Source organism: Gymnodraco acuticeps, unplaced genomic scaffold (assembly GCF_902827175.1).
Source record: "Gymnodraco acuticeps unplaced genomic scaffold, fGymAcu1.1, whole genome shotgun sequence".
NCBI classification, from domain to species: Eukaryota; Metazoa; Chordata; class Actinopteri; order Perciformes; family Bathydraconidae; genus Gymnodraco; species Gymnodraco acuticeps.
The window spans coordinates 25,935-48,314 of record NW_022991023.1 but is presented as its reverse complement, the minus strand read 5'-3'; the positions used below and the strand labels follow the sequence as shown (position 1 = coordinate 48,314).

At 48.4% G+C, this 22,380-nt stretch overlaps 1 protein-coding gene across 2 annotated transcripts; it reads left to right on the top strand.

The window, feature by feature from the left end:
* Positions 1-7,431: 7,431 nt before the first annotated feature.
* LOC117559533 (receptor-type tyrosine-protein phosphatase beta-like) lies at positions 7,432-12,566 on the top strand (the record flags this gene model as incomplete). 2 transcript variants are annotated; one of them, XM_034236322.1, is given in 7 exon segments in its annotated part: positions 7,432-7,508; positions 7,824-7,958; positions 8,452-8,574; positions 9,200-9,363; positions 11,303-11,438; positions 11,769-11,889; positions 12,389-12,566. In XM_034236322.1, coding segments are annotated over 7 exon segments (788 nt in total), but the record flags the coding sequence as incomplete, so codon positions are not given.
* Between the last annotated feature and the right edge of the window lie 9,814 nt (positions 12,567-22,380).

Genomic DNA, 22,380 nt, shown 5'->3' with positions numbered 1-22,380 from the left:
GGGTTATAAAGTGAAGTGAAATGTGTGTGTGTTGTATTCAGAGTTCAGTATCACACACACACACACACACACACACTCTCACACACACAAACGCACACACACACACTTTCACACACACAAACACACACTCACACACATTTGAATACTTTATTTGGTTCCACAAATTATATTACATAGACAGGGAATCAAATATATCGGGGCCAAGCAGCACAGAGCACTTAGGGGAACACACAGCACCTCCTTCTCCACACGGCTAAGCAGCACAGATCACTTAGGGGAACACACAGCACCTCCTTCTCCACACGGCTAAGCAGCACAGAGCACTCAGGGGAACACACAGCACCTCCTTCTCCACACGGCTAAGCAGCACAGATCACTTAGGGGAACACACAGCACCTCCTTCTCCACACGGCTAAGCAGCACAGAGCACTCAGGGGAACACATAGCACCTCCTTCTCCACACGGCTAAGCAGCACAGAGCACTCAGGGGAACACATAGCACCTCCTTCTCCACACGGCTAAGCAGCACAGAGCACTCAGGGGAACACATAGCACCTCCTTCTCCACACGGCTAAGCAGCACAGATCACTTAGGGGAACACACAGCACCTCCTTCTCCACACGGCTAAGCAGCACAGAGCACTCAGGGGAACACATAGCACCTCCTTCTCCACACGGCTAAGCAGCACAGAGCACTCAGGGGAACACATAGCACCTCCTTCTCCACACGGCTAAGCAGCACAGAGCACTCAGGGGAACACATAGCACCTCCTTCTCCACACGGCTAAGCAGCACAGAGCACTCAGGGGAACACACAGCACCTCCTTCTCCACACGGCTAAGCAGCACAGATCACTTAGGGGAACACACAGCACCTCCTTCTCCACACGGCTAAGCAGCACAGAGCACTTAGGGGAACACACAGCACCTCCTTCTCCACACGGCTAAGCAGCACAGAGCACTTAGGGGAACACACAGCACCTCCTTCTCCACACGGCTAAGCAGCACAGATCACTTAGGGGAACACACAGCACCTCCTTCTCCACACGGCTAAGCAGCACAGATCACTTAGGGGAACACACAGCACCTCCTTCTCCACACGGCTAAGCAGCACAGAGCACTTAGGGGAACACACAGCACCTCCTTCTCCACACGGCCAAGTAGCACAGAGCACTTAGGGGAACACACAGCACCTCCTTCTCCACACGGCTAAGCAGCACAGAGCACTTAGGGGAACACACAGCACCTCCTTCTCCACACGGCTAAGCAGCACAGAGCACTCAGGGGAACACACAGCACCTCCTTCTCCACACGGCTAAGCAGCACAGAGCACTCAGGGGAACACACAGCACCTCCTTCTCCACACGGCTAAGCAGCACAGAGCACTCAGGGGAACACACAGCACCTCCTTCTCCACACGGCTAAGCAGCACAGAGCACTTAGGGGAACACACAGCACCTCCTTCTCCACACGGCTGAGCAGCACAGAGCACTCAGGGGAACACACAGCACCTCCTTCTCCACACGGCTGAGCAGCACAGAGCACTTAGGGGAACACACAGCACCTCCTTCTCCACACGGCCTAAGCAGCACAGAGCACTTAGGGGAACACACAGCACCTCCTTCTCCACACGGCTAAGCAGCACAGAGCACTTAGGGGAACACACAGCACCTCCTTCTCCACACGGCCAAGCAGCACAGAGCACTTAGGGGAACACACAGCACCTCCTTCTCCACACGGCTAAGCAGCACAGATCACTCAGGGGAACACACAGCACCTCCTTCTCCACACGGCTAAGCAGCACAGAGCACTTAGGGGAACACACAGCACCTCCTTCTCCACACGGCTAAGCAGCACAGAGCACTCAGGGGAACACACAGCACCTCCTTCTCCACACGGCTAAGCAGCACAGAGCACTTAGGGGAACACACAGCACCTCCTTCTCCACACGGCTAAGCAGCACAGAGCACTTAGGGGAACACACAGCACCTCCTTCTCCACACGGCTAAGCAGCACAGAGCACTTAGGGGAACACACAGCACCTCCTTCTCCACACGGCTAAGCAGCACAGAGCACTTAGGGGAACACACAGCACCTCCTTCTCCACACGGCCAAGCAGCACAGAGCACTTAGGGGAACACACAGCACCTCCTTCTCCACACGGCTAAGCAGCACAGAGCACTTAGGGGAACACACAGCACCTCCTTCTCCACACGGCTAAGCAGCACAGATCACTTAGGGGAACACACAGCACCTCCTTCTCCACACGGCTAAGCAGCACAGATCACTTAGGGGAACACACAGCACCTCCTTCTCCACACGGCTAAGCAGCACAGAGCACTCAGGGGAACACACAGCACCTCCTTCTCCACACGGCTGAGCAGCACAGAGCACTCAGGGGAACACACAGCACCTCCTTCTCCACACGGCTGAGCAGCACAGAGCACTTAGGGGAACACACAGCACCTCCTTCTCCACACGGCTAAGCAGCACAGAGCACTTAGGGGAACACATAGCACCTCCTTCTCCACACGGCTAAGCAGCACAGAGCACTTAGGGGAACACACAGCACCTCCTTCTCCACACGGCTAAGCAGCACAGAGCACTTAGGGGAACACACAGCACCTCCTTCTCCACACGGCTAAGCAGCACAGAGCACTTAGGAGAACACACAGCACCTCCTTCTCCACACGGCTAAGCAGCACAGAGCACTTAGGGGAACACACAGCACCTCCTTCTCCACACGGCTGAGCAGCACAGATCACTTAGGGGAACACACAGCACCTCCTTCTCCACACGGCTGAGCTGCACAGAGCACTCAGGGGAACACATAGCACCTCCTTCTCCACACGGCTAAGCAGCACAGAGCACTCAGGGGAACACATAGCACCTCCTTCTCCACACGGCTAAGCAGCACAGAGCACTTAGGGGAACACACAGCACCTCCTTCTCCACACGGCCGAGCAGCACAGAGCACTTAGGGGAACACACAGCACCTCCTTCTCCACACGGCTGAGCAGCACAGAGCACTTAGGGGAACACACAGCACCTCCTTCTCCACACGGCTAAGCAGCACAGAGCACTTAGGGGAACACACAGCACCTCCTTCTCCACACGGCTAAGCAGCACAGATCACTTAGGGGAACACACAGCACCTCCTTCTCCACACGGCTAAGCAGCACAGATCACTTAGGGGAACACACAGCACCTCCTTCTCCACACGGCTAAGCAGCACAGAGCACTAGGGAACACATAGCACCTCCTTCTCCACACGGCTAAGCAGCACAGATCACTTAGGGGAACACACAGCACCTCCTTCTCCACACGGCTAAGCAGCACAGAGCACTTAGGGGAACACACAGCACCTCCTTCTCCACACGGCTAAGCAGCACAGATCACTTAGGGGAACACACAGCACCTCCTTCTCCACACGGCCTAAGCAGCACAGATCACTTAGGGGAACAACAGCACCTCCTTCTCCACACGGCTAAGCAGCAAGAGCACTTAGGGGAACACACAGCACCTCCTTCTCCACACGGCTTAAGAGCACAGAGCACTTAGGGGAACACACAGCACCTCCTTCTCCACACGGCTGAGCAGCACAGAGCACTCAGGGGAACACACAGCACCTCCTTCTCCACACGGCTGAAGCAGCACAGAGCACTTAGGGGAACACACAGCACCTCCTTCTCCACACGGCCTAAGCAGCACAGAGCACTCAGGGGAACACACAGCACCTCCTTCTCCACACGGCCGAGCAGCACAGAGCACTTAGGGGAACACCACAGCACCTCCTTCTCCCACACGGCTAAGCAGCACAGAGCACTTAGGGGAACACACAGCACCTCCTTCTCCACACGGCTAAGCAGCACAGAGCACTTAGGGGAACACACAGCACCTCCTTCTCCACACGGCTAAGCAGCACAGAGCACTTAGGGGAACACACAGCACCTCCTTCTCCACACGGCTGAGCAGCACAGAGCACTCAGGGGAACACACAGCACCTCCTTCTCCACACGGCTGAGCAGCACAGAGCACTTAGGGGAACACACAGCACCTCCTTCTCCACACGGCTAAGCAGCACAGAGCACTTAGGGGAACACACAGCACCTCCTTCTCCACACGGCTAAGCAGCACAGAGCACTTAGGGGAACACACAGCACCTCCTTCTCCACACGGCTAAGCAGCACAGAGCACTTAGGGGAACACACAGCACCTCCTTCTCCACACGGCTGAGCAGCACAGAGCACTTAGGGGAACACACAGCACCTCCTTCTCCACACGGCCTAAGCAGCACAGAGCACTTAGGGGGAACGCACAGCACCTCCTTCTCCACACGGCTGAGCAGCACAGATCACTTAGGGGAACACACAGCACCTCCTTCTCCACACGGCTGAGCTGCACAGAGCACTCAGGGGAACACATAGCACCTCCTTCTCCACACGGCTAAGCAGCACAGAGCACTCAGGGGAACACATAGCACCTCCTTCTCCACACGGCTGAGCTGCCAATAGCAGCTGAAACAGAGCAATATTTGTTTGGCTTTGCTCTTTGACATTCCAGCAACTCTCAGACCAATCACGGTGCTTTTATATACATGGCCAAGACTTCTGAATATAAGTATGCTATATCTACACTTGTACCCAAAGCTGGTTATCACATCGAGCAGTGGTTGGTATTTGATATACTTGTCCTGGAAAGCCTGGTCCATGTACAGGTCAAAGGCACAGCCTACTTCTAACATTAGCACCTCCCTGTGGAGTCAACAGAAACCACATCAGGTGTATTTGGATGTCAGCAAAGACATCATTGGTGAAACCAAACCATTCTGGTAGCACTCTAGCGTGCTTGTACATTTCTGCGCTACATGGTAAGATGTTTCGTACCGCATCAGACACAATGTCCACAGTACGGTCATGACGGGCTATGTACAGGCGTTTGTATGCATTACATCCATTTGTTATGTGTGCAATGGATTCTAGGTGTTGTTGTGAATCCTGATGGTCTAAACAGAATGGAGTGTGAATGCGAGGGTACCAGGTGGACAGGTTGTACTTAGTGGGTCTGCAGTCTTGCTTTGATGGTAAATGTCAGAACATCCTCACCAACAGCGGCGTTCTTAAACACTGGGTGTGAGACTGAGTGGTCAGCAAACCCCAAACAGGCCTGTAGTCTGAGTCCACACCAGTGCTGCCTGATCTCAGACTGCTTCGTGCTGAGCAGAACCCTCCTTGCAGTCTCTGTGCAGTTCCACAGGCTCTTCCTGAGGTGTTGTGATGTCGGCCTTCACAACCACACTGGGGTCAGTGATCAGTTCATCAGAGACTTCAGTCTGTGTGTTGAGTCGTGTCCATTTCAGCTGGACTCCAGTCCGATTGCAGAGGTCATTGAGATCTGGCCAGTCAGACCCCGAAGCCCCTGGCCTGAGAGTCCAGTTTCCCAGAGTCTCCTCCTGAAGCCGAGGAAGTTGTTCTGGTCTGCGCTGGCCAGGGGGTCTTCCTTCTGTGTAGATCCAGCAGGAGAGAGGCCCTGGCCATTTCTCTTACGGTAACATCATCATTGTTAAGGATCAGGTGGGCTAGCCTGGTGGCTATGTAGGTCCACTCGACATTGGGGTCTCCCAGCCCCCCCTCTCCACATGGGAGAAAGATGATGCCCCGTGTGGAGTGTGTGTTGAGGCCCACCCACTTTCTGACCAGCTGGATAGTTTTGTTTGTCATTTCTCTCAGTGCCTTGAGAGGGATGTGTACGTTGGCAAAGAGATGTTGAATTTGAGCCAAAGCCACCTCTCTCACAGCCTGGAGCTTCATGAGGACGGGGAGGGGGGACAAGTCAATCAGGTGGAGACGATGGAGAAACTCTGCAGTGAGCTCCTCGACCTGCTCCCCCCACTCGCCAGCGATGTTAAACCTGTGGCCAAGGTATGGGTAGGTCTCATTACGGGAATACACCTTAATGGGTTGGCCCATTACAAGAAATGAGGGGGGCTTGTTGTTCTTGGCCTTATACCAGCGGTTGCCTCCACTGCGGCGCTCATGGAGTACGGCACACTTAGCTTGCTTCACCTCCAGCCCTGACCATTGGAGGAACTCATCAGTGCGCGCCAGCATGTCAATGATGACATCCTCTTGTCGGGATGACACCTGCACGTCGTCAGCGTATCCCTGAACAGGATTTGGGGATTTGACATGCAGCGGAGCGCACTGGTAAATCCACTTCATCCATTGGTCGAGTGCTAGGATGAAGTTCACGGCACTCCAGGGACAGCCCGTTTTTATTCCCACCTGCAGTGCAATCGGCTCTGTGAGCTGCTGCCCACAGATAACCTGGAGAAATGAACGTTGGTACACATTGGATACAATATTCACCAAAGGCTGAGGCAGGTGTATTTCCTCTAATGCTTGTAGCATCACCTCATGGGAGAGTGCACCAAACGCGTCTCTAAAGTCCAAAAACACTGTGTAGAATTTAGATGATCCATGTTTGAAATCATCTATTCCGGTTTTTAAGCAAAACACATGTTCGTTCATTCCCTGTCTGTTGATATATGCTTTCTGATGGGGGGAGAGAATCCCTGTGTCCACCAGCCAGGGTAAGATGCGGGTGAGTAGGCACTTCATAAAGACGTTGTATACAGTGGGCAATAGTGAAATGTCACGCCAAGTGGAAGGATCATCTGGGACATTTTCCTTTTTTGGTATCCTGTGAATGAAGCAGGCACCTTCTCATTGATCAGGCAGGCATTGAAGATGTGTGTGAGTGTCTGTGTTGACGTGGGCCTGGTAGCTCTCAGCGTCTCATAGATGACCCCATCAGATCCACTAGCCTTGTTATTAGGAAGAGAAGCCACAACTGCATCCACCTCCTCTGTTGTAAAGTCCTGGGTATCTGGGAAATAGCCTGGCTCTATTCTGTCAATGAAATTGTACCAACACACACACACACACACACACACACACACACACACACACACACACACACACACACACACACACACACACACACACACACACACACACACACACACACACACACACACACACACACACACACACACACACACACACACACAGCTAATATTCTCACTTAGAACAATACATGCCTCTGAGCTGAAGAAGAGACGGTGAGCGTCACTAAACAATGACAATTTTAAAATATAGTAATATTTTAGTAAACATAAAAGTAAAAAAATAAAGAGACTTTTAGTTTTACGGTAAAAAAAAACATAACATTTTGGGAATTTTACCCCAAAATGTTTCCATGTGGGAGTTATTTAAATAAAGACATTTTATTAACCTCTTATTTTTAAAAATTGTAATTATTGTTTTCAGTGACTTTTAATAATGTTTTAATAATATTTATTTAATAATACAACTCGTAAAATAATTTATACAATATTTGATATATTTATAATTAAAGTTGTGTTTGTGTAGACGACTCTACGAGAGTGAAGCTTTCCTTCCTGGAGGACGACCCCTGCTCCGACTACATCAACGCCAGCTACATCCCTGTGAGCACACACACACACGCACACACACACACACACACACACACAACACACACACACACACACACACACACACACACACACACTGAGATGAAGATTATAATAGAAATAATAAGCAATGGCAAAACAAGCATTTTGGCTCCTAGTCAGATATTACACACACACTGAGCTCTCCTCTGTGTGTGTGTGTGTGTGTGTGTGTGTGTGTGTGTGTGTGTGTGTGTGTGTGTGTGTGTGTGTGTGTGTGTGTGTGTGTGTGTGTGTGTGTGTGTGTGTGTGTGTGTGTGTGTGTGTGTGTGTGTGTGTGTGTGTGTGTAGGGTAACAACTTCCGCAGGGAGTACGTGGCGACGCAGGGTCCGCTGCCCGGCACCAAAGACGATTTCTGGCGGATGGTGTGGGAGCACGGCGTTCACAACATCGTCATGGTTACGCAGTGTGTGGAGAAGGGACGGGTGAGGACATTATATCTATTTTTATTTCATAGTTAAAAGTTAACTATATCATCAACATAAAGCTTATCTACGGGGCGCAATATGAACGTTGTATATCGTTACGGTATAACAATGTAACTCTAATGATCAGATGGACTCGTGAGGGAACACATGCAGACCCTTTACATGCATCTTCAGCGTGAATATACTAGGGATGCCAGTGATTATTCGATTATTCGAATATTCGGTACAGTCTCCATAATCGAGTATTATTTTTAAAAATCGATTTTATTTATATATTTTTGTATTATTATTTATGTTTTTTTTTTTTTTTTTCTGGCTTAGTTTCAACCAAAATATAGACTAATGCTAATAATAGTAATAGTATTAATAATTGTAAATGGCCACCTGTTTGTTTTACTATAAACTTGGAGGGGGCTGCCGAATAATCGATTTTGATCATGGTCAGTTTCTGGCAACCCTAGAATATACTCATGTTATATTTGTGTTGCAGGTGAAGTGTGATCAGTACTGGCCCCCCGACAGAGACCCTCTGTACTACGGAGAGCTGGTGGTTCAGATGCTGTCGGAGTCCGTGCTGCCGGAGTGGACCATCAGAGAGTTCAGGATCACATCGGTGAATATAACTCTACGTGTTTCACCCGTTTCATTTACAGTTTCATTCATGTTGGGGAAATATCTTCCTAGGCCATGACCTTGACCCAGTTTATCAGTTTGTGACATTTAGGTTTGAGTCGCCGAGACGCTAAGCTTGGCTTTATGCCGCCTTTTCAATGAGAAAGATATTTAATAAACAAAATCAAACACTCATTAACTTAGAACAACCCTCTGTCATCCGCCCCCCGACATGCCACAGGTGACATAAATACACAAACCACACCCATGTGACGATTGCCAGAAGTGCTCAACAAATACAACTAAAAGTGACGTAAACAAATAATAATAATACAAATAATAAACTCGGGCTAAGTAGCATTTTGGCTCCTACACTGAACAGCTGACACCTTGGGCTACTGTGCGTTTTGTCTCCCTGTTCCTGCCTGATGGCGTCATGTAATAAAATACAGCTACTCGAGTACTTGACTGAGAGTTACATATTGTCATACCAGAATGATCAAAGGGACAATGCAGATAAAGGTACACATATTATGACTAGAGGAGTAACTATAGATTTCCCCGGTGCTGTATGTTCGCGTGTTTTTAAATAGTATAATAGGAGACCTTTAACCCCTGTCCTCCAGGAGAGCAGCTGCAGTTACCCCCGGGTGCTCCGGCACTTCCACTACACGGTGTGGCCGGATCACGGCGTGCCCGAGAGCTCGCAGTCTCTGATCCAGTTTGTGAGGACGACGCGGGACTACGTGGACCGCAGCCCGAGCACCGGAGCCACCGTGGTGCACTGCAGGTAACACACCATCTGATAACACTCACAAAACATAGATATTCTTGGGAACATCCTGAATGTCCTCCTCCAACATGAGAGTAGCATGCTAACAAAGGTATCCCAACTGTAGCTGTGTTCATGACAGGATGTGTGATGACCTAGAAGAGCATCAGGACTGTTTGAGGCAGATGATAGCTATGTGATTAACATGATGATTCAGCCTCTATGGCAGTGGTTCTCAAACTTTTTTGGTCAGGCCCCCCCTTTGGAGAAAAAAAAAAGTCGGGCCCCCCCAACACAAATAGTCAGGCTCAGTGGCGGTGCCAGAGATTTATTTTGGGGGTACTGTGGGGTAGCTTGACGTTTCATAGAGGGTGCTCAACCATTTAGGGTTTCCCATTAATGTACCAGGCGCTACAGTGGAACTTTCTACTGCAACACTCCCCCCACACACACACAATGTACCCGCGACTGTTACAATGAAGGCTCGATAATCAGCTCACGGCATATAGGTGTAAGTAGGGGTCAAGTGCTATTTTTATAGGTGGTGTGTGGACCTCACATAGGGGGGTCCGGGGGCATGCTCCTCCGGGAAGATTTTTAAATATTGAAGTTAAAAGCATCAATCTGGTGCACTTTGAGAGCAAAATGAAGAGATCTATGGATACATCTCTCAACACCCATTTGAAACAGAACTGTAAACAGATTTACTATTTCTTTATGGATATTTTACAAATCACTCCCCTTTTAAAGTTTATTCATTTTTTAATGTCATATAGTATTTCATACCTGTTTTTCATGTATTCTCTTATTTTTGTATAACTATAATGATCATATAAACGTGCGTGCCTCGGAAATAATTGTTTACATTAATGGTGACCAAAACATTTGAGACCCACTGAGATAACACTGAGAGTCCTTTAGCTCACTGAGTCTCTCAGTCTGACAGGAGAGGACTCTCCTCCACTTTGTTGTTAAAAAAACTCCTTATATCCGTTAGCGTAGCTCGCTAGCACCAGAAGCTAACATCAACGATCTCCGGTACCGGTGCGCTATCTCTCTCTCTCTCGCGCACGCACACAAAATGGCTCGTTCCACACACACACACAGAGCCGAGCTTTAATGAAACACAGAGACCCAGACGTAATAGTACTGTATCATATTATTTTCAAATCAATAATTTTTCAAATATGATTTTTTTTTTTTTTTAAACTTTTTTTTTTTTTTAATAACCATTTTTCCTCCTGGTCTCTCGCGCCCCCCACTTTGAGAACCACTGCTCTATGGAGAGAGACATCAAGCATGCTCATTTCTGACGTGGAGCTAATCTGAAGTAAACATTGAATACTGCTTTCTACTCCTCCATCTTGTGACTGTGTGACTCCCTCTCTTGATATCAGCATGTGAAGGACACTGTTCAGGAACTAGTTGATGCTCTGTATGTGATGACTCCTTCCATTCTGGAGAGGATCACAGATACATGGATCCTGAGGCTGAAGCTCAAGCCGGGGAGTTAACATTTTTAAGTATTCAGAAAAAGTCAGAATTTTGAGAAAAAGTCAGAATTTGAGAAAAAGTGAAATTTTTGAGAAAAATATAGAATTTTGAGAAAAATATAGAATTTTGAGAAAAATATAGAATTTTGAGATTTTGAGAAAAAGTCAGGATTTTGTGAAAAACCTCAGTATTTTGAACATGACAGCAGGATTCATGATTACCTACAAGACCCGGCATTCCTCCATCTCGTGACTGTGTAACTCCCTCTCTTGGATGTGAAGGACACTGTTCAGGAACTACTTGATGCTCTGTATGTGATGACTACTTCCATTCTGGAGAGGATCACAGATATTCAAGGAGACGCAGTTCTGCTGCTTTTAATATACTGCTAGAATACATGTGTATGTTGGGTAATCACGTGTGTGTGTGTGTGTGTGTGTGTGTGTGTGTGTGTGTGTGTCAGTGCTGGTGTGGGTCGTACAGGGACGTTCATCGCTCTGGACCGGGTTCTGCAGCAGCTCGACTCTAAAGGAAACATCGATATGTACGGCGGCGTGTTCGACCTCCGACTGCACCGCCAGCACATGGTGCAGACAGAGGTACACACACTGATACACACTCATTCACATAGAGAGCAAACTGGCATCCGTCCACAGGGGACTGGCTACATGTTGAGAAGGAACATGTTTTGATTTAAGCTGGAATTAGTCAATAAATGTGTGGGTTTCAATGGGGACACGTCTGGCTTCGACTGGCTGGAATTTGTTAACATACTTTATTACATTTTCCATTGTAGACTTATTATGGGATTCTAATTCGTTCTTACAAGACCCAGTTTTAACAGAGCATTACATGTCATAGTTCTGTCTTTATTTCCTTGTGTGTGTGTGCATGTGTGTGTGCATGTGTGTGTGCGTGTGTGTGTGTAGTGTCAGTATGCCTTCCTGCACCAGTGTGTGCGGGACGTCCTGAGAGCGAGGAAGCACCGCAGCGAGCAGGAGAACCCGCTGTACCCCATCTACGAGAACTTCAATCCCGAGTACTGCCGCGGTGAGAAAACACCTTCAAATCCTGTACAGTGTTTCCTATAGGGTTTAGTGCATGTAAATGGTCTGCAAAGGCTCAAATCCATGTATTCCATCAATGGGGAACACTCGCGCTCCAATCGAAGGGACATTTAAATATAATCATAGTTTTACCTCATAAGGCAAGTTTATTCATATAGCACCTTTCAACACAAGGCAATTCAAGGTGCTTTACAAACATGAAAGACTTTCAGACAAAGGCATTTAAAACAGTAAAAGATAATAAAAGAAACATTAAAAGAAAAAGTACATGAATAAAAAGTTACAGTGCCGTTTAAGACGTGAATAGTTCACACAGAAGTTCCACTTTGCTGATGAACACAACGGCTCAGTTTCAATTCAAAGCAGCGACAAACAGAAAGTCTTCAGCCTGGATCTCAAAGTCGTCAGAGTTGCAGCGGACCGGCAGGTTTCTGGGAGTTTGTTCCAGATCGTTTCATAACTCACCTCTGCTTTCCCCTCAGACTTCATCTACACCGGACGCTGCGCAGACTGATCCACAGACTGATCCACAGACTGATCCACAGACTGATCCACAGACTGATCCACAGACTGATCCACAGACTGATCCACAGACTGATCCACAGACTGATCCACAGACTGATCCACAGACTGACCCACAGACTGATCCGCAGACTGATCCGCAGACTGATCCACAGACTGATCCACAGACTGATCCACAGACTGATCCACAGACTGATCCACAGACTGACCCGCAGACTGATCCGCAGACTGATCCACAGACTGATCCACAGACTGATCCACAGACTGATCCACAGACTGATCCACAGACTGACCCACAGACTGATCCGCAGACTGATCCACAGACTGACCCACAGACTGACCCACAGACTGACCCACAGACTGACCCACAGACTGATCCACAGACTGACCCACAGACTGATCCACAGACTGATCCACAGACTGATCCACAGACTGATCCACAGACTGATCCACAGACTGATCCGCAGACTGACCCACAGACTGATCCGCAGACTGATCCGCAGACTGATCCACAGACTGACCCACAGACCGATCCACAGACCGACCCACAGACCGATCCACAGACCGATCCACAGACTGATCCACAGACTGACCCACAGACTGATCCACAGACTGACCCACAGACTGACCCACAGACTGATCCACAGACTGACCCACAGACTGATCCGCAGACTGACCCACAGACTGACCCACAGACTGATCCGCAGACTGATCCACAGACTGACCCACAGACTGACCCACAGACTGACCCACAGACTGATCCACAGACTGATCCACAGACTGATCCACAGACTGACCCGCAGACTGATCCACAGACTGATCCGCAGACTGACCCACAGACTGATCCACAGACTGACCCACAGACTGACCCGCAGACTGATCCGCAGACTGACCCACAGACTGACCCACAGACTGATCCACAGACTGACCCACAGACTGACCCACAGACTGATCCGCAGACTGACCCACAGACTGATCCACAGACTGATCCACAGACTGATCCGCAGACTGACCCACAGACTGATCCGCAGACTGACCCACAGACTGACCCACAGACTGATCCACAGACTGACCCACAGACTGACCCACAGACTGATCCGCAGACTGACCCACAGACTGATCCACAGACTGATCCACAGACTGACCCACAGACTGACCCACAGACTGATCCGCAGACTGACCCACAGACTGACCCACAGACTGATCCACAGACTGATCCGCAGACTGACCCACAGACTGATCCGCAGACTGACCCACAGACTGACCCACAGACTGACCCACAGACTGACCCACAGACTGATCCACAGACTGATCCACAGACTGACCCACAGACTGATCCACAGACTGATCCACAGACTGATCCACAGACTGACCCACAGACTGATCCACAGACTGACCCACAGACTGATCCACAGACTGATCCACAGACTGATCCACAGACTGACCCAGACTGATCCACAGACTGATCCACAGACTGATCCGCAGACTGATCCGCAGACTGATCCGCAGACTGATCCACAGACTGATCCACAGACTGATCCACAGACTGATCCACAGACTGACCCACAGACTGACCCACAGACTGATCCACAGACTGATCCACAGACTGACCCAGACTGATCCACAGACTGATCCACAGACTGACCCACAGACTGACCCACAGACTGACCCACAGACTGACCCACAGACTGATCCACAGACTGATCCACAGACTGATCCACAGACTGATCCGCAGACTGATCCGCAGACTGATCCGCAGACTGACCCACAGACTGACCCACAGACTGACCCACAGACTGATCCGCAGACTGACCCACAGACTGATCCACAGACTGATCCACAGACTGATCCACAGACTGATCCACAGACTGACCCACAGACTGATCCACAGACTGATCCACAGACTGATCCACAGACTGATCCACAGACTGATCCACAGACTGACCCACAGACTGATCCGCAGAGAAGCATCCATTAGTCAAAAGGATCGCACATTTTTGGGATACATTTGAAATGCGTCGAGCAAAATGTCGTTAAAAGCTGTTTGTTTCGGGACTCAAATATAGGGTGTGTTGCTTTTCTCTATGTGATATCATATCAAAGTGAACATTTTAGAGAATTTTCACTATTTCTCGATATTTTAAAGACAAAATCAACCTTAAAAATACAATATGTATAAAAGTAAGTAAGTAAAGACGACCAATTATCCCTTATTTCATTTATGGATTAAAAGCAAATGGATGTTCCTGGTGCATCACAGCTGTGACATGGAGTCATGACTCGTGTTACCCGTTTCATTCAAAATGAATAGCAGTAAAAAACCACAGCTTTACATTGTTTGCTGAAGAGCTCATTAATTGGCACAGTTAATTAAAAAAGTGACAGTTATTAATGAACATGGCTAATGAGTTTCTTTAGTGCTGATCTCAGGTCGTTGTTAAAGATAGATGTGATTATGAATGAATATAACGGACGGATCACAGGGAAGGAAAGAGGGAAGGAAAGAGGGAAGGAAAGAGTCGTGAATATCAATAAATATAACTATGTTAATGTTCTCACACACTGCTGCATATAAGCTGTTTATTTAAAACGTTACACATATTGCTGTATGTAAATATTGGTGTAATACTCATTTTTTTAATACATGATTATTATAAACTGTATGTAATATTCTGTGTAAAATGAAAGATATAACCTGCTGTGTTCAGACTTTACAGCAACACTACATTTTGTATAAAGGTATAAAAGAAAAGTCTGGATACAAAATCTGCAGTAATTCACATTTCTTACTTAAAGGTCACCTATCATGCTGTCTGTAGCCAATAGCATCGGTCTCAGACATATACATATAAAAAACATGTCTATGAAGTGTTTTGCTCCAAACACCAAACAGATCATTCTAGCCATGCCTCATATCCCTCTATTCCACTTCCTGTTTCTAAAGTGCTGATTTGGGTATAAAGCTTTAAAGAGGAGGGTCTGAGCTCATGCGGGACCAGGCAGCTACTGTCTAAACTAAATGCTGCCGTGATGAAACGCCATATCATGGATTATCAAGGATCCTCTCTGAAACAGTTTGGAGCTCAAAGGCTTTCTCTCTTGCCGGTTATACCACAAGGTGAGTTCCTTTCTACTTCCTGCTTCTTCACACACATGCTCTCCAGTACAGGTTAGCTGAGTGTTAGCGATGCTAATGTAAACACCGACCATATTACGTCCAAAACAGTCGGGCATTGTTTCTGATAGCAACGTTTCTGATTGGGCCGTGGGTCCACATTTCAGATATTACGTCATATCGGACGCAAATCTGGATCAGCTCCGTTGTTCCCCGTTTTTAGAGATTTGGGTACGGAGGAAAAGAGAGAGGGGTTTATTTCCTGACGCTGCGTGAGTTCCCCGACACACCGGGGACGCATGGTGATGTAGAGAAGACATCAGAAAGGGCATGCTGCATGATAGGTCCCCTTTAAGTTACGTCAAAATATTTGAGAAATGTGTGACTAAAGTGTCAAAAAGCCAACAAAATTGGATGTAAAATATTACAAATATTATTTTTTGACAGCTGGAAGATTTTAAGTTTGTTTAAGATGTATTTTATGGATTGATTTCTGAGGATATATATTGTTTTATAACAGAGGAATACAGGGCTGGACAATTATTCATTATTATGATCTTATCCGTATGTACTTGAAGCCTTAAAAAAAAGTTCTTGATTACGTATTACTGATTTAAAACCAGTTTGATGAGTTTATGATTTAGCATATATTTGTCATATTGTGATATCTACGTATATATATATTTTTATCAGAAGTTTTTTATATTGATATAACTATAAGCTCAGTCCTGAGGGTAAATCAGTTTTATAACTTGCTGTCAGAACACTGTAAACTGCATTATTAAGTGATAATAAAAAAATACTGCCTAACTATACATGTGGTTATTTGTCAAGTCATTCTTCATCAGCGACAATATTAACAAATGGTCTCGCAACTTAACGATTTATTATTCATTTCAATCAGGAGAGACGTGATGTATGGAATACATGTTTATTATCGGTCACATTATATAAATGAAACATAATGATGACAGTTTATAACAAGTGAATGAAATGGTGTTTGGCGATTAGGTCCAGGTTTTGTAGGATATCATTCGGGAAGGGAAAAAACCGTTTCCGATGAACCCCCAAAAGAAGTGAAGTATGAAGTACTGAACGTGAAGAAATCTTACCTTGTGGGATGCAGTGGAAATCTATGGATGAAATGAGAGGTTAATACATGTGGGAATTTAGACATACTGATGCCTCCCAAGCATCCTTCCTGGATGTACAGGGCATCCTGGACGTACGGGGCGTCCTGAACATGCAGGGCTTCCCGGACGTGCGGGGCAACCTGACTTAGCAGGGACACATTTATACAGACCCGAAGGTTACGACCTGGACATACAGGGTTAGACATGGCAAGAATAAACATGAGCCGCGGGGCGAACATACGTGCAGACATGCTAAGAACCACCACCAGTTATATGCATACGTACCAATTTTAAGGTTGGAGAGACCTTTGGATAGCCAGCACGGCACTGAGGTCCGGGCGAATGTAGGATGAGAAAGCGGAGGAGGACCACCGTCCGAGTTGTTGCAGGGATGAGGATGAGACGCCTTGATTAGCAGCGGAAGTAGCTGCGCCTATTCTAAAGGAATGCCCCGTGTATAGAAGGGGTGATAACCCGGATTTAATGAGAACTTGCTTTAAATAGTGATTGAACTGTCGTTGAGTTAAGGGAAAATTCCCTGAGATAAGAAATAATGGTGAGAGAGGATTAGAGGTAGGTCTAAGCTGTAGGAATTTGATCATGGATTTATAAGGGCAGAACTGGGAGTCGATGCGGGCGGCAATGACGGAGCAGGCGCCGCCGCATTTGGAGTGTTTAAGATATAAGCTAAAATGGCTGGCGTGAAAGGACATGTCAGAAAAGCTGACGTCTCGATTGAAATCGAACGTAAGAGAAGCTGTGGTAAATTCACCTGGTCTGAGGGAAGCATAAAAAGCTAGGAGAAATAAAGCATCAAGTAGCGCATCGATATAAGGGGAGAACAACCCACTTCTAAGTTTGGAGAGCATAAGGCGTAAAGTGGAGAGTGTAATAGGACGTCTCCGGTCTAAGACGGGGGGAAACGTTTTAATGAGACCTTTGAGAATGAGTTTGACTGACTGGTTTGCGACCAGGCTGGGAAAGCCGGGATCGAAACAGCGAACATTAAACTGAACTCCTGCTAAGAGGCCCCGGATGTATTGGGGTTTGAGGTGGCGATCAGTGGCGCAGTAGCACATGAAGGCGCACACGGTGGAGATGAGAACAGGTTTAAGTGTGATGCCTACGGAAAAGCTAAATAACGCGAACGTTCTCCAAGCTAAATCATATGTTTTGAGGGTGGACGCGGCTAAGCCCTTCCTCATAAGAAACCTGGCGGATTCGAGGTGCCTTGCTAGGGGGCTTCTATTTAGAAGAGAGAGAGGAGATGCAGGGGAGGAATCCTGACGGGTTGAGCGCTGGCTCCTGGGCAGAGGTTCCGGAACGTCTGGAAGTGGAAGCGAGAGAGGGAATCAGCCGCTGAGTTAAGGTGGCCGGGAACGTGACGAGTGGAGATGAGGAAGTTGTGATGGAAGACCACGTGATGCTTCTCATGAACGGCATGATGTCGCGGCACGGGGAGCGCGCTTTATTAATAATCCCGACCACTGATTGGTTGTCACAGAGTACTGAGATCCGCTTCCGAGGCCAGAGGTGACCCCACACGTGGCAGGCAACAGCGATCGGAAAGATCTCATGCAGAGCGGAGGAAGAGGCATGGCTGGGGAATGACGGAGGCCACGAGCCTGCGAACCACTCTCCCTGGAAGAAACCCCCAAAACCCACGGATGGGGCAGCTTCCGTGAAGAATCTCATGGAGTCGGAGGAGTACACGAGGTCGTTGTAGAAGAAGGTGACGCCATTCCAGTGTGCGAGCAGGAGGGACCAGAACCGCAGGTCTGAGCGGCAGCCTTCATCTAGGAAGACGTGGTCATGGAGGTTTTCTGCAGCCGACGCTGTATCCAGGAGCCGGGAAATAAAAGAGCGCCCCTGAGGGATGATACGCATGGCGAAGTTGAGGTGCCCGAGCAGGGAGAGCAGCTGCTGCTTGGTGATAACTTGTTGCTCGCAGAAGGCTTTTGAGATGTCGCGAATGCGCTGCAGTTTGTCCGTGGGGAGAGACGCTTCCATGTCTACAGAGTCGAGTGTAATGCCCAAAAACTCCAGGCGTGTGGTGGGACCTAGCGCTTTCTCTTCTGAGAGGGGAACACCTAACTCCTGAAAGCATAGTTTGAGTTTTGCTAAAGAGGCGCCTGAGTTGTCCCGAGGGGGATCTATGAGGAGGAAATCGTCCAATAAGTGAAGGACGGAGGGGATTCTGACGATGTTCAGGAGGGGCTTCGGAAAAATAATTAAAGATGCTACTTCTGCACCCGAAGGTTAGACGGACAGCGAAGTAGAATTTGGACTCCCACCTGATACCGAACATGTGCCACTGAGATGGGTGAATGGGAATTATTTTGAACGCGTCGGTGATGTCTGCTTTGGAGAGCCACGCTCCTTGCCCTGCGAATTTGATAAGCTTGATGGCATTATCGACTGAAGCGTAATGAAGCGAAAAATACTCTGGGGGAATAAGGCTATTGATGCTGCAGAACGGCCCGGCGCGAGGAGCGGACAGATCGAAACATGAGCCTGTTCTTCTCGGAGTATTTGCGTGTAGCGACCCCTATTGGGCTTGTCCGGAACACTGGGAACGGAGAGGAATGGAAAGGACCGATTAAATATCCTTTGTTGAGCTCTTTTTGAATGAGCTGAGAGACTATGGTGGGTTCTTTGGCGGCTGACTGCAGGTTTTTAGCGACTAAAGTCACTGAGGGGGGAGAAAGGACCCCTACCCTGAACCCTTGAGAGAGCCCTGACAAAAGATGATCAACGAACACGGGATTTGGGTGAGTCGAAAGCGCAGCTGCTAAGTGTGTGGTGTTAATGGGAGTCGAGGGGTGATGTTTTTAAAAGGTTTCTCCACCACGTTGATTCTGGCGCGGGAAAGGGGGCCGGCGCCTGAGGCAAACTGACCTCGGGTGAGCATCCCTGCAGGTACTGCAAATGTGAAGAAAAGTACAATAAGGGTAAGAACACACGTTCTCATTAAAAGAAATGCAAATCTTATTATCCCTTTGCTTGATCACCTGACGGTTTGGTTTAATGTTCCCAGAATACTGCGTGGGGAAAACGCTAGACCCGGAGAGAGGCACTGAGGGGCAGAGCGGAGAGGTGTGGCCCTGCGCTCCGCAGCTAATGCACGAGACGACTTGTTGCCCGCCGGTAGCCATAACGAGCAGCTCGGTATCCAGCACGGACCAGTCCAGGCGGATGTTACAAAGAGCTAAGTGTAGCGCTGCTTTGCTAGAGAAGCTTTTATGGTATTGATAGAACACTGATTTCCCGTATTTGATGTGAAGATGGCCATCATGGCCAGATAAGCATTTAACTCCACTCTCCTTCCAGGGTAAACTGCGCAGAGGACATCGCGGAAGATGCTAAAAGCTACCAGAAATTGCCCTATAGAAAGGTCTTTGAGGAGCCGGGGGTCTGCGGATTGAAATACCGCAGTAATGCTTCCTCCCGTGGCGATGGCTTTGTCGCACTCCGGGGAAGGCAGAATAAGGCTAACCAAATTAATGTCTTTCCCGTCGAGGATTTTTGCTCTGAGCCGTGAGGAGATGTTAGCGGCTTGGGGAATGTAAGGCCTACCTGAGGGAGGAGCCGGGAGGGCGGAAGCCAGAGAGTGAGAAGGAACTACCATGCCAGATGCAAGATCCTGACCCGGCGGGGCGCCGAAGAGGTTGAAGCTCCGGCCTGGCCTCTCTCCATGGACTGAAGGCGAGCGTCGATTAGCAGCATAGAACTTGCCAGAGATTGCAGTGTGTTGGCTAGGCTGCCATCGAAGAGGGGCTGAGTGCCGGAGCTCCCGGGCTGAGCGGCGCTGGGCTGCTGAGCGGCGCTGGAGTGAGCCTGAGGAGTGGAGGATTTCTTGGCCGAGCGAGCTCCTGGAGGACTCGCTTTTTTAGACCTTTTGCCCCTGCGGCCGCGAGAGCGCCCTCGCCCTCTTCCGGGGGGGCTGGCTGGAGCTGCTGGCCTGGGCTGGGAGACCGCACCGGAGGCTTGGTTCGACAGCTCACGGAGCTGGGAAAGCAGGAGATCTGGGGCTGGGGTGATGCCCTGCTTCCGGAGATGGGCGACGAGGAATTCTGCCTCTGCTGTGCGAGAGCCACTGCGGGCGCTCAAGACGAGAACTGAGGCGACGGTGACTTGAGGAGTTTTGACGCTTCCTCTGGCAGTGCATCGGAGACGGGATCGAGATCCTTCGAAAAAAATAGGTTCTGTGAAGAGTCTGAATTAGACATGTTTGAGGTTTTCGTGTCCAGTGTTTAGGCGTAAGAGGAGTGTAAGCTACCAACTTGCGCGTTGACACCTGGAAGACAGCTGATAGAAAAGGGGAGAGCATATATAGAGGGATTAACAGGTGCGATAATTAGGCTTGTGAATGGAGGGAAGTGATAGGTTAGCTGAGGAGTGGCGCTCCCTGTCATCTAGTGAAGGGAGCGAGTATTGCCATGACGTGCAATACGGAGGTCTTCCTGCCTGAACTTGCGCTAAGCTTCATTAGTCGGACACAGTATAGCATTATAAACAAGGTTTAAGTGTAGTCTGTTAAAGTTACATGCATTTGAAAAATTATGAAAATAGTGATAGAAAAAAAAATATATAGTATGTCGAAAAATGTGGAAAAAAGTCATTTAGCGCTTTAGAGTACTTTTCCCCTCGAACTAGGCCGATAAGGGGGGGGGGGAGATTTGGTTTCACACCAAAAAGGATCTGGGCCTAGTCCCTAGTTCAAACCTTTTAACCCCCAGATCGTCCCTGCTAGAGAGGTAGTACTTTCCTGGGGAGGAAATGGTTCGTGGGCGTGTCGGCCACACTAACATCTTCTGATTGGCTGGGCAAATTGAAAACCACGCCCCGTAAAACTCCGAAAAGTTTTGTGAAGCCGCCATTTTATTTGCTCGCATTAGCTCAGCGCAGCAACAGAGAGAGACTAACTTATGGCAACACAAAAGAAAACATGGGAGCGGTGGAGTGATGAGGTGAGGGCGTTCTGGCGATTTACTCTGAAGACGCGACCCAGCAGCTTCTCCTGAAGCCAGACCCCAACTCCAAAGTTTACGAGAGAAGAAGAAGTGACGTCAGCGGCTTAATTTGCCTCATCGTCCCTCGGGACTTATTCCGGTGAGACGGCGATCTACTAGGACAGTTCCAGGGACTAAAGGGTTCGGGGGGAACAAGTACCGGCTGAGGCGATATAGTATAGTATGTCGAAAAATATAAAATAAGGTCATAGTAAATTATTTCAACAAATGAAAAAAATAGCTTTTATTCTAACGCTCGTTTTTCAGTCTAACTTTGTGTGATTTCCATATTGATCTGGAGCAGGCCGAGGCCGGAGAGGAACGATGACCCAGATCCTGCAGACCCCCGTCAGAGAGAGACCCCCCAGGACCAAACCTCCACATCAGAAACAGATTCAAACCGAGACAAAGTTAGAAAGCCGTCCCTCCGGATTCAGGTCACTCCTGAACTCAAAGAGAGACACACAGGAAACTACTTCAGACACGACTGGCCGAAACGTACATCTGTAGTTTTCAAAGTGCCGGTGAAAAACTCTCGGTCAAAGCTTCACAGTTTTGCAAAACCAACAAAGAAGACAACATTAGATTACCTTTATTTACCCCTGTAGGTAAATGTAGGTGTCATAGCAGCAACATGAGTAAAGCAAACAGAATGGGAGGTAAAGGACATTTAGAATAACAAATAAACGTCT